This window comes from Mesitornis unicolor, unplaced genomic scaffold (genome assembly GCF_000695765.1).
Source record: "Mesitornis unicolor isolate BGI_N332 unplaced genomic scaffold, ASM69576v1 scaffold5267, whole genome shotgun sequence".
NCBI classification, from domain to species: Eukaryota; Metazoa; Chordata; class Aves; order Mesitornithiformes; family Mesitornithidae; genus Mesitornis; species Mesitornis unicolor.
The window spans coordinates 1-17,980 of record NW_010198430.1 but is presented as its reverse complement, the minus strand read 5'-3'; the positions used below and the strand labels follow the sequence as shown (position 1 = coordinate 17,980).

Sequence of the window (17,980 nt, the reverse complement as noted above, 5' to 3'; positions counted from 1 at the left end):
TACTCTCTTGGCAGTGCCTACATATTAAGCTTCCCTCCCTCCCTCTCACTCTTTTCCTGCTAGCCATGTTTGTGCACTAGAAAGTACAGTTGGTTGGTTGCTCAGGGATACATGCTGGAGACAGTAGGTGAGATTTCCCCATTTGGACTGAAAGCCCATACAAGCAGGCTTTCCCATTAAAAGGGAGAGGAAGGCCAACTCGGTCTCTGGAACTTCAGAACAGTGAAAGCACAACGACAACTGAAGATGATGACAACTGGAAGCATAAGGCCTGAGAAGTGAAGGACTAGGGGAACTGAAATAAACTGCAGATGGCACTATCTGAGTGTTAGGAGAGTTTGTGGTATACTACTCCAAACATACAGCTCCTTCTTCTCCCTCCAGCAGCCATCAGGATAGTACGCAAAAGCTACCTGGATTTTGTGTTCCACAGTCTCCCTTTGACAATAAGAGTAATAAATTGAATAAATTCTTGGCATCACTTTCATACACAATTTATGTACATGATAGACAAATTTCATCTTTGCAGTAATGCTGTCATACCACCCCACTCTGCCCACCCTGATAGCATCTCTCTACCTTTCTTTCTGAGACCTAATTTCTTTCAGCAGGTCCTGATGTTCCTTCAGCAATTGCTCTGCAGATGCCACATCCACACCCATTTCTTCACTGCTCAGTTTCTCCTGAATGCCTTCTGCCCATAGCAGAAGCCTGCGGCTGTCTTGCAGGAAGGACTGTTGATTTTGGCTCAGCTGCAAAATGTCCTGCTTCTTCTGGATCTCCAGCTTGAGCTTTGCCAGAAGCCTCTCCATGTTCTCCACCTGCTCAGTGATGGCCCTGCTCTCTGCAGGGTTGGTGTCCTTAATTCTACAACAGGAAATAAAATACATTCAATTGGATGAACACTTCAGGCATTTAAAGCTTGAACCAATACTTTTTAAAATGAATGGATTTGGATATTTACATTTCCATTAAAAAGAAAGTCAGTGGAAGTAACTCCCATTAGTAGAGGTCATTTATTAGAGCCACAAACAATTCTGTGATATTTATTCTCCTACAACAGTGAAGTCTGGAAGCAATCACTTCACCAATCACCCAGCCATACTCAAGGGAGATAATCTTAATCCAGCAGGCAAGTCAAGTTCCTCAGGTTGTCAAAGAAACTTCAAGAGAAACTTCGCAAGCTGCTCATTCTCTTTATAGCCATAATTTACAACATGATCTTAGAGAGCTAGCAAAGAGTATGGAAAAAAAAGCAGGTTCCTTACGATTTTGCGACACTTCTCAAGTATTCAATTTTCCTCTCTATCACCAGGACCTCTCTTAAAACTGTAGAAAGTTTGCGTTTGTCTGACTCCAGCCCAGCAGATGAGTTCCCTGGTTCCAATTCCCTGAGCTGGACCATCTTGTCTTGCAGTAGTACTCCTATGCTCTGACAGTCCTGAAGAAACGTCCTCACATCCGCCACTCCAATGAGCTCAGAGCCTTTCTCCTCCTTCAGAATTTCCATGCGTTCCCACCTTGGAGAGAAATAACCCAATTACTTGCATTTAACCTCAGCCACTACCCCAAAACTTGCCTTCACCTAGAGGGTAGATTCAGTGTATAGCCTTTGTTATACATGAGCTTTATCCTTTTTCTATTCAGAAAAAGGCTTGTATAAAGATTTTATCAGGACTTAAATAGACTGAGGGGGTGTATACTATCGGTTTCTCCACAGCCTCAAAGTTCATCTTGGTGCCATCTCAAGCGAGGAGACCCTGCTCATGTGACCAGAACACACTGGACACTATGCAAATAAACAACAGTGGTCAAAATCAGGACCTGTTCATGCCTCTCAGTTCCAGATGGGTGGCATGGTGCCAGGAGTATGTACACAACAAGTACTAAACATATGTGGTGAATAAAAGAGGTGACAATATTTGTGAAGGGCACCCTCACCCTGATGTTTCAGTCACCAAATCAGCTGCTGCAGCACAATACAGACAGAAGTGCTCTGAATCCATCACTGTCACTTGTGGGTGGATACATGTTGTACTTTAACGCACATACATGAATTGCTGCAGCTTAAATATCTCAGTGTCTGGGGCCTAGATGTACCCCCCTGTCCTGGAGGCATGACACCAGGCTCAGGGCCAGGCTAGAGCCAGTGCAGCTCAGGGCTGACCCTTCCCTCTGGTGACAGTGGGGACAGGTTGCCAGGCTGCCACAGCCCTGCCCCCTCACCACAGACTAGTCGGGCTGTCCCCCTGCTTGCCCGGGCTGGTGGGACAGGCCCTGGCTGCAAGGCCCAGCCCTGGCCACAGCCACATGTGAAAACCTCCCCTCAGGCCAATTCTGGGTGTTAAAACCTATTGGCCAGGTATTCTCTCAGTCTAGTCTAGGTCAGCCATGAAAGGCCAGCTCTCCAACTGCCCTCATGAGACAATCCGCTGTTTTATCAGTAGCATCTTTACCTGCTGTAGATCTCTTCCAGCCAAATCTGGATCTCAGAATATTTGTTTGGACTGATCTTTCCATATTTAACTGCTAAGTTTTCAATATCTCCCAGCTGGTCTTTGCCTGCAGCCAGTTCCATTAAGAAGCTCTAAAATAGAAAAGACACAAGAATGTAGAACTTGAAGGTTTTCCATTTCTGTGGACACAGTTCTCAATAGCCCATCATATCCACTCATCTCCCACTTTCACAGCTGGTTTCTCCATTTACTTGTCTGCTGACACCATACACACCTGCACACATAGTTCCCCTATAGCTCTTCTGACCTCCCCTGGTGTGCACATTATACCTATGCATGTATGTCCCACTCTCCTGGGATGCACTTGCAGGATTTTTATTCCCTGGGATACGCTGCAGGATTTTTTAAATTAATTTGGCATTTTTCTTCAGATGACATAAGATAAACCAGAAAAATAATCCTTTTTTACCATGATACCTGTACAGTATTCCACATCCACAGGAGAAGTTAAAGGGACATAATTACATCAGCTTCAACAAGCTTGGCATAGTTTATACAAGAGAAATACCTGATCTATGCACAACTCCAAGTTGAAATGAATGAGAAGACTCCCAGAACTCCATTTGTCAACTTTATCTATTCTCCTAAGGTTATTCTGATTTAAAAGGTGTCACCTGTGAGCAGGAGAAAAGGGTACCTGGTATTTCTGCTGCATGACCTCTACATTGTCTGCTTGAGGCTGGAGAGTCCGGAAAATGTTCTCTTTATCTTTCATCCATGACTGAAATTCTTCACAAGAGCTACAGAAGTGGTAATATCCAATCATCTCCTCCAGAGCCTTTTTTCTGTCCTGTAAAATAGATGAAAACTTAAGTATTGCTGTAATAACTCCTTGCTGTTGGAAGAAAAAAAAAATCCTTGCATTGAAACTACAATACACAGGTGGTAGCTTAGGAGTTTTGCCAGACACTGCTCAAAGAGAACAGACTGTGTTACCTTAAGATCACAATACTTATTCCCAAAGCAACAGTGGTTTAAAAGGCTAAGAGAAGCAGAGAGTGCTCAGCCCCTGACAGGCAGCAAGGCCTGTTCTACTGCTGACTGAAGATTTACCACAGTAATTTCAGGAGTATGTAACAGACCCATACAACATAATTTTGCTGGTCTTTAGGGCAGGATTGTGGCAGGTGAGAGTGAAAAGTAATAAATGGAGATTGCAGATTACAGTTGTTTATTTCTTTGGCACTGGGTAAGACAGACCAAAGATTTAGGAGCTGCAACAAGGAAATATTAGGGAGAAAGCAAACAAACAAAAAGATTACACAAAAGAATCCACTTTTCGTAATGTAAAAAGACTAGAATGTAAATGAGAAGTTTGCAAATATAAATGTGTTTTGATACAAAACACCAATTATAATCTCAAGTCTTGAAGTCCCATAGGACCTTACAGGACTGAGGCACATTGTGAAACTGAAAAGCAGAAGCCAGAACAGCACTTAGCCTCCTCTTGCATTGCTTTGGATTAAGTTATTTTTGTGAGGCACGAAGCATTGGAGCGGATACTATACCTCAGCCATGCTTTGCAGATTTTCATAAAGTGAATCTATTTCGTCTTGGGTCTTCCAGATATTTTCTGGAAGAAAATCAACATCTGCACTGGAGGTTCCAGGAAATGCAGTTTCATATGTTGCCCAGGTTCGACTGAATGGTAGCTTAGTTGACTTTTGATTTAAGTCATTTGGGACTTCTGTCTTCACCATCTGTTAAACAAAATTTAACATAATCAGTGGATGAATATTTCTAACTTGATTAAAAATTTCACATGGAAGGAAAATCTAGACTTGATAGTTCAAATCACAACATTATGACCCTTGAAACAAAACATTTCCAGTATTTATTTGTATCTGTTTGCTTTGTTTTATTCTGAAAGAATGAACCAAATAACTGAAAAATTATTTAGTTTTGCTAAAGGAGTTGTGTCATTAAGTCCATTTAAAAATATTCACTGAAAATTCTCATTTTGTGGCCACATCAAGTTTGTTTGTTTTTCTTTTTTTTTAACTTTGAAAATTGCCAACAAACTAAGGAATCTACAGTGCTTACAGTTGTATCTGTGGTGATGTTTTAGTACCTGAACATTTGCAGTTTCAAAGCCTGTGCCCTAGGGAAGAAATGCTTGTCTTTTCACAATGAGACCATTTTGCCACGTGCTTTTTCATGTTTAATAGCAAAGCAATACAGTTTTTGCTATAATAAAAAATAATGTTGAAATGATGAGGTAAAGGAAAGACCCAAAGTGGTGTTCATAGCTCTTGAGTCGATTTGACTACACGTTGAATGATCACAGAAGTCTGAAAGATGCAAGCTATGAAATATATAATTCATCTCCCCTGACTTTTGCTGTCAAATTAGGTGGTGTCAAGTCAAAAGCTGCCTTTCTAGTCAGTGAAAAAGAGTGGCATCTTCATCCCATGTGTCTTAAACAGCCATCCTGAGATGGTGAGAGTTGTTCCAGGAGCTGTGGGATGGTTCATCACTACATTAGAGTGCAGAAAAAAATTCATAATTTTAACTAAAAAATTCATTTCAATTAAATGTCTGCTTTTTAAAGCTGATTGAAATGAATACTGTTATGAGAATAAAAAGGGAGCAAGGATTTGTAAGGACTGGAAAAGGGAACTACTATAGATAAGCATATCTCTAGCATTTCACAGAACACTAGCTAGGTGGGCTATGAAAACCCAATGAACTTCTTAGTCATCTAGAAATTTGCTTCAATTATAATTAAAAATTTCTTCTGAAATAATAATTTTAAAAAAATCTTGTTTAGGTCATTTGGAATATTCTATTCCGGCAAAATCAAAATATTTTACATAATTAAAACCCATTTCATTTACATTCTTCAGCAAAATACGATACAATCTCTCATCTACTTACTGCAGCTGGAGCTTGCTCTGCTGCAGTTTCTGCCTGTTCCTTCAGGCGTCTCATCTCAGAGGAGTAGGCTGCAATCTCCTTTTCCAGGCGCAAGTGACGGTGTAACAGTGCTTCAGCACTTGATTCATCTTTTCCATAGTCCCTGCTGGCCAGAAGGGGCTGCCTTTCTCGCAACCATGAATTTGCTTCATTGATGTCAGCAAAGTACTGGAAGGAATACAGAAGAAAATGATGGGTTTCATACTGTAAATATCACACCAAACTCCTCTCTCCCTTGAAAATAATGAATAAGGCAGAAATTCCATTAGAACTGTAGCTATTAGGTTAGTTGTAGGTGTTGTGAAAGCTGTGAGTAAGGTAGCTCTAGAGCTTTAAATCCTTGATGTATTTCATGACAGCATCAAGCAGAGGTAATTCACAGAACTGCAGTGAGTAAATAGATTCAAGGATTGCCCCTATAACTCTTTAAAAACTCCTATGGTGTTTTACGGTTTTTAATAGCAGCAGTGAAAGGAACTAAAAAAAGTATGGTGTTGGTAGATACTATGTAATTCCAACAGATGTTTTATAAAGGTTCTAAGTGGTAGTCCAACAATGAAAAACAAACTCATACTACAACAAAAGCTATCTTCTTTTTTCCATAATTTGCAGTCTGCCTGGCTATGGTTGTAGAAAAGAAACAACCCAACTAAACAATATTTTGAGGTAGAAAATAAAGGTACAACTGAAAAAAAGAAGACCCATACTAGTGATGAAAAAAGAAAAAACTGAAACACCATAATAATGGTGTTTGAGTGGAGCGTCTCCCTTATGAGGAGCGGCTGAGGGAGCTGGGGCTCTTGAGCTTGGAGAACAGGAGACTGAGGGATGACCTCATTCATGTTTATAAATTTATAAAGGGCAGTGTCAGGAGGAAGGAGCCAGGCTCTGCTCTGTGATGTCCAATGGCAGGACAAGGGGCAATGGTCCCAAGCTGGAGCACAGGAGGTTCAACCTGAACATGAGGAAAAACTTTTTCACTGCGAGGGTGCCAGAGCATGGCCCAGGCTGCCCAGAGAGGCTGTGGAGTCTCCTTCTCTGCAGACATTCAAAACCCGCCTGGACGCGTTTATGCATGACCTACTCTAGGTGTTCCTGATCTTTTGAGGTCCCTATCAACTCTTAATATTCTGTGATTCTGTGATATTAAACTTACTAGACAGATGAGAGAATTTAGACTTTGTCAAGAGCAAAGCTGTTCGAGTGTTTTGTTCAAGTGTCTCATGGGAACAACAAATTGAGGAAAAATGTAGGAAAGGGACAATAAGAAGAACACTTGAGGTACTGTTATGTGATTTATGAATGCTGATTTTTAAAAGCTCTTTATCTGCAGATGCGTTAATGTTTGTATGAGTAAAAGATCTGCGTAGGTCAGAATGGCAGGGGCAAAAGTTTCCCAGACTTTAGGAAGTTCATGGTCAATCCATGAACTTATGGCGTGTTTGTTTTCTCATTGGTTTGAGGTTTTTTTTGTCAGAAAAGCGTCACACAGCTACTCAGATCCTACCCTCATAAAAGACTGCATCAGTTGTGTTATGCGAGCTATTTCCATGGTCTCAGTTTTTAACTGGGACATCTTCCAGCCATTCAAATCACCTGCCTAGCTGGCTTGCTGGAAGGATGAGGCTGAGCTGCTGGAGATCTTTTTGAAGACTGACACCTGAAGGCTTCCTGCCACTGTTGCCCTACATGCAGGGGCATGGGGCAGAACTAAACCACATCCATGTACCCCATACCACACACCACAGTGGAGCCATGCTGACCTGTTTAATGAGAGCTGCTGCCTGCAGGCGGCTTTTGCGATCAGCCACCTCGTCTTGGAGCTGCTGCCACAACTTCTGGAGGTGGTCTGTCTGCTTCAGAATGTCCTCCTGGCGCGTGGGGTTCTTCTGGCTCAGCTCCCAGCCCCTCTTCATCACATCTGCACATACAGCCCTGTGGGAGTTGCACTCTGCTTCGAGAGCCTAGCAAAAGGATGGGAGATGTGAGCACAACTCACTCCCTCAGCTGAGGGGAAAGTGGGAGTCCTATTCTCCGCTCCTGTAATACATGTTTAGAAGAGCCCTGTGTCTTATCCATGCCTATGACTTTCCCCCGTACCCTGAGATGATTGCCTCTTGGCTCCCCACACCCAAGTGACTGTCCCTACTTTTTGCCTTCGATGTGAATGAGGTTTGTTGTGCAGTCATCTCTGAAGGAGATACTTGTCTGTCGTTCACCACTACAGCTGGCATATGCCTTCCAGAAGCACCAAAAGATGCACACAAATATATATTAAAATTACAGAAGTTGTTCCTGTTTCAGATTTGTCATGCAAGTTCTCATGTCCACAGGTCTCTTCACTTGTTTGCAACGATTCTTTGCCGTAAGAATGCAGTAGCTCATCTAGCTAAACTGCTGATATTAGCCCACAGCAAGCTCTTAGGGGAAGTGGTAACAGATTTGTAAGCTCACACAATATTAGACATCCTGCCTGCTGGTATGTGTCTTTTTTTTCCCCACCCTCTCTTTCTTTTTCTCCACATCTCTCTTGGTGAGCAGGAAAAACAAAAACTAGCAACCTTTTTTTCCCCTCCCATCCAAAGTGAGCTAATACAACACCCAGTATCTTCACTAGAAGTCACACTTCTAGTCCAGTATGAAGCGTATTCCTTCTCTACCCTTTCCTTTCCCTCTCGGGGAAAAATCTCTAACCTGTACATTTCAAAAAAATTCCAGACACTGGTCATGACACTTGAGATAATGATTGGTTTGACAGCTTTCTTATAAGTGCTACACTGACTGAATTAAAGGACACAGATGGTCTAAAATCTTGCTGTAATACAAAGAGAAGACCCCAGCAACAAAGTAAGATACCTTGTGCTTCTGAATGGAGGCTGTAATCTGGCTGACGTCTTTTCCCAACGTTGTCGTTCTTGCTAGCTTCCATTTCTCAGAGATCCATGATTCTTCCTCTTTGCAGTCACGGAAGAATTCAAAAAGCTTCAGAGCCTCTTCTAGCTGGGATTTGCTGAATCAGAGAAACAAACAGTATATCTCAGTCAGAATTACAATCCCGTGGAGACAACAGTAGTATAATTGAAGAAGAATATAGAAAATCCAACATCTGAATGCCTGTATCTCCTTTTATGTCATATATTAATTTATTTATGGAAGAAGACAAAGGAAATGAGATTACATTTCTCTCTTCCTCTAGGAAAGGAGGCAATAACCACGTGGTATTCGGTCTTGACATAAAGCAAGTCAAAATAAATGCTGAGAATGAAGCTATTCTTTAGCAATGAGAATGAGTGATGTCTTTCAGCCTGCTGTAATGAAGACACTCAATTTGCTTGTGTTATGTCTTTGTAAGTGGAGAAATGACAAATTTCAAATTTGGGAGCTGTGTTGTCTGATTAAGGGAGTGGTAGACCATCGTAATCAGGAAGAACAGAGCCATAAGCACAGCCCTACCGTGACTTGCTCAGAGCTATAAGGTTCTGATACAGCTGACGAAGCATCTGAACCTTTGCATAAAGCACTTCTGGTTTAACTGTGCTGTCCTTGCTGATTTCGGCTGTCCTCTGGGTGATGTGTGTCAATCTATCATCATACGAAGAGATCTGCGAGTCAACCAAGTTGTGCTTCTGCAGCAAATCTACTACTTCCAGGAGCTGCTTCCCATAGTCCTGGGAATTCACTAGCACCTGCAAACAGAGTGAGAAACAAAAGGCATTGGCAGAGAGGGCATCCAAGGACTCAGCACAAAGAAATCAGCTGAAAGGTTCCTGTTGACTGTCATAATTTCTACATTTAAAAGAATGATGTCAGATAGGTAAAGTGAAAAAGCTGCCTAATTAGAGGAGTCAGACCTTTCTTACCATTTCATAAGCTAATGTCAACAATCCAGAGTGTCTATCTACTCCAGTGTAAGTAATGATCTCTTCAAAGAAGCATCTATTTTCACATCTAAATTGTGTGAGTAACCTATTGATTAAGCATTGAAGGTTTCAGAATTTGTGGGCACAAGGAGCAGCCCTTTGCTATAGACCCATCTGTGGGCAGATTGATTCACAGTCTGTATCTGGAGAATTTGACAAGATCCCATTTTATGGTATCTTTTGACTGCAATGGTTTGGGTTTGGGTTTTTTTTTTGGTTTGAGAAACTTACTTGCCTTTGCTATCTAAATAATGAAAAGAAATACTTCATAGTATTTAATTAGTGTCTGATGAAGTTACCAAGTGCTTGAAAGGCAGTCTTCTCTCTAATTCTATCAATGGATACAATTATCAATCCTCTTGTAGGATATCTTTCCTTAGCAATCTTCTCCCTTATCATCAGGCTATCATGATTATTACCATTAGGAAATAATTACCAATAGGTTCTTTGCTAACTTAACACTAGGACAGGAAGATTCATAACTTACAGATAGCTCTCATCTTAATTTGAAATTCACAGCTTCATGTAGTCTGGTGACTCTTTCAACTTAGGTACAAGGCAACCCGTAGTCATAAGGACTTTTCTGTCTTTAAATAAGACAAGGAAACACCAAAGGATGTATATATACATCCTGCCATTACAAAATCAATATGAAACTAGTTATTTCCTATGCTACAGAGAAGACTATGGGCTCTGACACTGGTAACACCTGGACATTCTTGTTAACAGCAATCACTGTGCACTTGCAGGAGAACTTTTCTCTCTCACAAGCTTAGATACCTGAAAGCCAGACATATGCCTGAGGTAGTTCCCACCTGTATGATCACTGGAGATAATTCAGAAGGTAATTCAGAAGAATTACATGGAATGGGAACAGGAGGCTGTTTTATTCCACTTTTGCTTTTACACTTCTAAATTTAGGTGAGATTATTTCCCATCTCTATTTTACTACATAACTTGAGCCTGTAGTGCACTCCCTGTAATACCATATCTCGTTTTCTGATTAGGGAGAGCTGTAGTAGCAAAGTCTGTTTTTTCTCATGTAAATTACCTGCAATGCACAGTTAGGCATTTAAGGAAAAATGCTAAGCAAAAGCTGACAGACTTATTTTCTGTTGGCACCAGGCAATCCCTAGAACCTGAGAGATTTTTAGGGACATACACTGGTAGCAGTGTGAGCTGTGTGTCGGTGGAGAGGGCTCAGTACCTGCAGCTCTTTCAGCTCCTCTGTAATGGCATCAATATCCCTCAGGAGGCCCAGAATTTCCTGCATTGTACCCAGGGAGTGTTGTCGTCTCTGCAGCTGATCCAAAAGATCCTGCCATTGCTTTGAAATGCTGTTTTGCCTACAAAGGAGGGGAAAGAAATGACCAATTTGGACCAAAGACTTCGGGCAGCACTGGGAGATTCTCAGTGCTTGCAGCCTTAGAGGAACTAAATGAACACACAGATCTCTTAAACACTATTGCTAGAGAAAAGGCCATGAACATAAAACAGGTAAAAGCAATGTTGTTATCTCATTAGTGTGATTATGGGGAGGAGTTTTGAGTAGCACATCAACTGTCATTGACTTTTTAAACGTAGCCATTGTTTTTTTATGGATCCTCACATCTAACATTCCACATTGCTTTCATCTGATACAACAGAAAGGCTTGGAAAAAAAGAAGTGGTCTTTAAATGGCTGCCTAAAGTAAAAAAAATAAAAATAACCTAAACCATAGCAGGAGTCACAGTTTGATCTCATAAAGAGGTTGGTTTACTCCTTTGTAACTGTTTTTCTTAGTTATCCCACAGTTTTCTGATTTTGTCTGAGCCTAGAAAAGCACTGAAATACCACAAGAGACGTTATATATATGGCATTCTGAGCCATTCCCAAATTAGGTTTTATTGATAACCAGAGAAGTCATCACTTCTCAAGATTTGCCCAAAACTGGAGTCAATCTGAGAAAACTTTGTGCCTTAACTAATCTGTATGTCCCCAGACTACACAGTGAAAAATGAATACATTGATTTGGACAAAAATGTACCCCTCTAAGCAGTTTGATAGAAGATAGGATTTCTGGCAGAACAAGTATTTTCATATATAATGAAAAATATCTTAAAACTATTTTTCACCAGAAACCAGTCTGAGGGTTTGATCATTCAAGAAAAAAAATTAAAGGGGATGAAGCATTTGTCTTATCTGCGGAAACTGCTCACAGATAGAAGAAATTCCTGCCAGTCCCACTCACGAGGAGCAGAGCTATGATTCACAGCTACAATTCATTTTCTTCCACCATACGACAGAAGTTCAGCTAATTTCAACCTACACCACCATGCAGCCTCATGACCATCACTCACTTCTTCACAATTTGATCTTTGCCGTGATAGTTCTCCTGGCTGATGACTGTGGCCATTTCGTCCAAAGCCATGAAGCGTTCCCTTCTGGGGAGTACATCTGCCACAATGGCTTCCAGCTTCTTACTAGCAGCCTCCATCCTGTCTGCGCTCTCCGGCCAGAAGTCCTGCTTCCCAATCACCTTCCTCATGTCTTCCAAGTAGGACTCACGCAAGGCTGCCTTCTTCAGGAACCTCTGGGCTAGCTGTTCCAGCCTTTCTAGCCTCAGCATCTCCTTCTGCAGCGCTTTTCCTCGGTTGTGCTCTGCCTTTTCCAGGATAATCCAGTGCTTTTCCACATCCTGCAGCATCCTCCCCTCTGGGGGCAAGTATGGTCGTTGGTTGTTAGCTCTCTGCTTGGTCCTGATGTTGAAAAGATGAGCTTCAATCATGCCCTTCTCTTGATATTTAGGGGGTTTCTCCACAGTGCGGAAGGTCTTGAAGTTGGCCATAAGCAGCCACATTTCCTGAAGAGAGTTGGGGAAATGACGGTCATCCAGTTCCATCACCTTCTGTTTAATCCATTTCAGGAGGTCAGAGACCATCTGCTCATATAGAAGCTTCAAGTCATCTATCTCCTTCAGGAAGAACACGATCTGTGATGGGAAGATGAAGTTACAAGTCACATAAGAAGAAGAATGAAGCAAGGTGGGTGAACAGAAAACAATATTTTCATAAACCAAGCTTAGGATTCAAATAGTTGAATATGCATTAGGAAGAGTATTTAGCAAGCAAGTTCTCACAGTCCCCACATTTTTATACCAATGTGGTGATAACTGTCACATCTGAGGCCAGGTGAAATCCTAAAATAACCTTCCATAAATCACAGATAAATAAATATTATTTAATGTGTCATTTCAGTTTTTATTTAAGAGAAGGTTAATTTTGGAATAAACAGCATGCATGTGGAGTCTCTCAGGAATTCCTGTGCAGGTTGACTAGAAAGCAAGAATCTAAAACTGAGGGCTCAGATATTTTGTTTCACAATGGAAAAAAACCAATTTTTTTCCTCATTCTCATTCCTAAAACCAAAACAATTTTATCACATCTAACGTGCAATTAAACCCTCTTAGCTTCACGACCTTACGCTGTAGGAGACCATCTGACAAGATCCTGGCTCTCTCACATGTCCACAGCAAACTGTGATCAAACAGCCCCTTCTCAGTCTCTTCTGTTGGAGCTGGTTTTTTATTAGAGAATGCCTGGTAAGGGTGTTAACTCTGATTCAATACTGATTTTCCAAGTCCAGGACATATGTCTGTTTCATTTGTGGTCTGACCTGCCTTTATTTCAAGTTCAGGTAAACACTGGAGCAAACCTTTCAAATGACATCCATAATGAAATCAAAAGGGTTAAAATGAAATCATCCTTTCTTTCCATTTTACCTTTTTTCCATCTTTGTCTTTTTACTTTACATTACATTTTTTCCCCATCCTAACTTAGCAGCCCTCCTGCAGATGTCAGGTTTAGTGCTGAACGATGTGGTCTCCCTCCACCACTCCCCCGAGCGCGACTGCTGGGCAGATTAGTAAAGGACATGGCACTGAGCAAAGACCCAGTCTCTGCAAGTGGTAATCTGCTTTTACCTACCAGAAAGCACACTTGGCAGTGAATAAGTGTCACAGTGTTGGAAGAGGAGTAAAACAGCACCGACCTTTAGTGCGGGAAAAGCAGCCCGTGACATCAGGGCTCCCTTCTGTATTTTCTGCCATCGTACCCAGTTCTCGCTGAAAGATCCTAGCAAATGCATGGTCACCTCATATGGGAGGCAGAAAGGAGATTTACCTCCTCAAGCTGATTCTCTCTGCCATCCTGGTCACACACTTAGTCTGAACTCAAAGGCTTCCTTGACACATTCAGGATTCCTTCCTCAATCCTCTTAGTAAATTCAGAGCTGCCTATCTGAGGGGACTAAGGACACGAAGAGAATATAATCTGTTTCATTCTCTTTCAGAATGTTTGTGTGCCAGAAATACAGGAAGACAGGAAAAAGCAGGCAAAGAGAGAAAAAGAAGCAGGTAAGAGGAGAGACAGAGAGAAGAGAAAGAGTAAATATACCTATACAAAATGGAAAAAACAGCGGAGAACGACTACTGAAAAAGGACAGGGTCAGAAATACCCTTTCTGTTTTTTTTCCCTATAGTACAAAAGTTATGGCCTATTTGATTCTTATAGTTCCTCTAATACATGCTTGGTGCAAGGACTATTTCAGTTTTATCAGAAGGAAAATTAACGTCTCCTGGCCAAAATCCAGAGACTCATGTGTAGACCAGTCAAATCCTACTGCTCACTCTCCTCAGTGATGCCCTATCTTTGCTTGACTGAATTCCAGGTCCAGCTCCCATCTAATGCTTCTCGCCAGAGAACACCACTGTTACTCATACATGCTTTGGGATCATCTTGTTCTTGTTCCAGACCACTTTGTTAGCTGAGAAAAGCCTGCTTTGCAAAAGCTTTTCACCTTATCACCATGGGACTCTTAGCTTGGATTTTTGTGCCTTCCATTAAAGCAATATATTGCCCCTCTCAACTGCACAGGCAGTTTTCTGATGCCAGATGTTCATGTAGGATCCATGCGGGCTATTTTTCTGCAGGCTATTTGTTTTGTATCTTTGACAAAATCAGAACAGATTATTCTGAAGGTAGAAAATAAATTCTCCCTAAGGAAAGTGGTCTTCAGTGGAACAACCACAAATTTCCTTCAGTTTTCCATCAATAGGATGGAAGTAGTTTTTATTATAACTCATGATTGTATGTGAGAGAAAATATATGTGAAAACTGAGAAGAAAAGAAAAAAAAGCTCTATTAGCTTTGTTTGGGTGTTGGGTTTGGGATTTTTTTGTTTGTTTGGGTTTTTTCACCTAGGAGTGTTTCTCTTTCTTTAGCACTCTTTCATTTTTAAAGAATTTTTTTTTTCATTTTCATTTTGTACCTGACTAAGGAGTTAGAAAGAAAGGATGAGGGTTTTCACAAGAAATAAAAAGTCAAGTAGCCTCATAAAATAATGGATCATCTTCCCTATTAAATCAGAAAATTGTTGGCTAGGTCTCCTTTTGCCTGGCAGTAATCCTCCCAAGATCATTGAGATCTCCAGCTGCCTTGGAGCTATACCAGCTCTCAAACCGAAACTGTGAGGTCAAAAAGGGATTCCTTTTCAGTGACATAAATGCAATCCACTTCAGACATCAGAAGGTCTACAGAAACTTCTCAAGATTCAAGTGATAATAAAAGGTCTTTCAAATGGTTGTGCCATTTGATTCAGTTCAAATGATCCTGAAGATGAGCTTGCACAAAAAAAAAATCAGCCATTTCCAACATAACTTCAGCTTTACATATTTAATTTCTAACTTCTGAAGGCAGCAATGCACTTACTTTGGTAAGGCGCTTTTGGATTGTCTGGCCTTGTTTCATTCTGGAGAAGTAATGGTAATAGAGTGACACATAAGTCATGATGGATCTCTCATCGGGGTAGGGTACTGCCACATCCTCAGCATCAAGGAGTTTGCTGATTCCTAGCTCTTTCTCAGCAACATCGAAGGCATTGTTCAGGTTTTTGATGGGCTGGTCCTGTCGCAGAGAGCTATAGTGGATAAGATCAGGCCTGGGCAAGGAGAAGAACAGGGCGTGGAGGGGAAGAAAGATTTATGTTTGTCATAAGTTCTTTCAGATTATAAACCATAAACTGTTTATTAGACTAAGGAATGTGAAATTAATGCTGAAATTACTCTGTCTGACCCTGAGCTTCCTTCAAGAGCATCACCCCTTGCCTACATAACAGGAAGAGAATTGTCCCTTATGAAACTGAAGTACCAATCCCAGCAAACCACTGCCCTTCACTTGTTTCTCCTCTTCAAAGCTCGCTAGAGAGACAATTCTGAAAAGGGACGTGGTCTACCAGCTGGGGAAGTTGCAGGATCCCAACATGGTATCCTGCCAGAAGATGCAGCAGAACGGTTAATGAGAAAATAAATGTTCAAGGTTCTACCTGGTGGTTTCTCTGCTGGCTTGGGCTGTTTTCTCCACACATTTTCAAAGGACCAAACAAGGAAGAATGAAAGAGACTGAGAGATTGCTTACTCTGCTACAATTGAACCTGGAGGTATACATGCTCACAAAGTTTATACAATAAAACCAGTCTCTAAAATAATAACTTTTGAAAAAGAGCGATGAGACATGAGTAGGGGGGTAAGACCAAATAATGGGCAGCATTATTCAGATGTGTGATACTCCCTTGGAAATCTGATTTTATGTCCAACAAAAAGAACTACCAAACAGGAACTTTTGGTCCTTTCTTCTTCAGAGAGAGAATATCCATTTAAGACAGGAGAGTCTTCAGCTCAACTTGTGTTGGAGCTAGAAACAGCAATGAGCAACTGCTCCTGAGCCGATCCATCAGATCATACCTGTGAGCATGTATGAGTGCGTTGAAGGCCAGCCCATCACTCCAGCTTTTGGAGAAGTCCTTCACATTCACATTGGAATAGCTGGCAGTTTTATGCTGACACCAGAGTAGTAAGGCTTCATTGGCAAACAGAACATCAGCTCTGCCCCCAAATTCTTCCTGTGATGAGAGCAGGGAAAAGAATAATTGGTGTGAACAATATATAGAAGTAGAATAAGTGGATTTATGCTTATGATCTCAAAGATAACTATGAATTACTTCTGTCCTATTCACAGATTCCCTCAAAGTCATGACTTTCAGACTGTATCTGCCAGGAATGATTTAACATGAAAGTGGAAGTTTTCTATTAAAGTAAAAAGAGCTGAATGAACTCAGAAATTATAATGTGAAATGCAGGCGTTAAAAAGTTTTTAAATGTTTCCCTTCTGCAAGGTTTGTAGAAATCAAGTGGAAAGCAAAGCTCAGTTTATTTGCTTCCTTAGCTGGGAACTAAATATAATGTATCCTGGTCTAATGTTAGAAATTATTAACTTTTATTTCATAATAACTTTATAGGATCTTATCTTTCACGTACTTAGACTACGTGTTAAATAATATTCAAAATAATTTTTTCTTCAGAGAAACAGCAAAGGAGCAGCATGCAGTTGAAATCTAGAGAGAACTACTGTCAGATAAATTCTTTCTGGAGTCACAAGCCTGTAAAGAGTCTGTGGAAAAGAGTGAGGAACATGACTATCTTAGCTATCTCCAAGTTACTGTTCTCTGTCTCTTTGAAAAACTGTAAAATGGATTCAACCTTTTTTTAGAAATTGCTAGCTGAGTAACTGGGCAATATAAGAATTGCATGCTCAAAATGGGTGGGAAACTTCATCAGAATGGTCCTTGCTGACCTGAAACTCTACAAGACCTCTGAAATATTCTGATCAGACAAAAAGACAAAGACACTGTTTTACCTTATCAAGTTTGATAGACGAAATCTGAAATCGAAGTATAATGATCCAGATAAGTCCCAGGATTAAGGTTCTGTCACCATCTACGATATTCTCAGGACCAATCACTTTTACTTGTACCTGCTAATAAACCAATATCCATTCAGTATAGAAGTACTCATGTCCAGCTCACTGGAGGCAATATCTGTGTAACAAGCTGTTATTGAAGAGGGTATTCAGACTTTCCTTAAGGAAGTAGGTTTTATGTGATCTCTTCCTATGTCTAGATACCTTCTGAGCTCCCATGTTCTCACCCTAGCTCTCATGTGCACCAAAGATGAGTTTCAGCAAAAGCCTGGCAAAGAGATGGTGGTCTCAAAGATTTTAAGTTCCTATAACGGTTTTGAAAACTGGTGGTTAAGGAGAGGAAAGAAACACAATTCAGTGCTCCTTTCCTTCAAAGGAGCAATGGCAGGACAAACTCAGAGACCATCTCCTCTGTTTGGTCTCCAGCCAGCTAATCAGGATAAAGGTTTTGAGCTCACCAAACAGTACAGACATCCTACTACACAAGCCATGGTTGCCTTGAGCAGTAAGCAGGATTGTAGTCATGCCAGCAAGGCAATATCTCTTCTAAAAGTTTGAGCATGCTACTCTGGCTCCTGCTATCTGCATGATCCCCTCTCTGGAGGCCAGACTCATGTGGCAAGTGATGGTTGGCTGGTCCAGCTGGCAGAGCCTGGATGTGCTCACACCACTGGGCCTTACATGGTATGTACTCTTAAGAAGATTGTGTCAGCTGGAGGCCCACGCTGTATTGCATTTGTTCCAGACATTATATACTTTCCCATGTCTACTGTTATGAAACCCCTCTGTTCCTTTGGAATTCAAAGTTTGAATCAGAAAAGGAAAAAAAAAAAA

General features: G+C 41.0%; 1 protein-coding gene across 1 annotated transcript in view; it reads right to left on the bottom strand.

The window, feature by feature from the left end:
- Positions 1-17,200, bottom strand: part of SPTBN5 (spectrin, beta, non-erythrocytic 5) — a gene marked incomplete at its 5' end in the record, with an annotated part of 88,946 nt that extends 71,746 nt beyond the window's left edge. Inside the window, 14 exon segments of the mRNA XM_010189148.1 lie at positions 580-867; positions 1,269-1,520; positions 2,457-2,587; positions 3,154-3,306; positions 4,025-4,216; positions 5,394-5,600; positions 7,196-7,396; positions 8,289-8,442; positions 8,886-9,118; positions 10,560-10,698; positions 11,693-12,324; positions 15,101-15,329; positions 16,132-16,289; positions 17,084-17,200. Coding sequence (XP_010187450.1) covers positions 580-867; positions 1,269-1,520; positions 2,457-2,587; positions 3,154-3,306; positions 4,025-4,216; positions 5,394-5,600; positions 7,196-7,396; positions 8,289-8,442; positions 8,886-9,118; positions 10,560-10,698; positions 11,693-12,324; positions 15,101-15,329; positions 16,132-16,289; positions 17,084-17,200 — 3,086 coding nt within the window.
- Between the last annotated feature and the right edge of the window lie 780 nt (positions 17,201-17,980).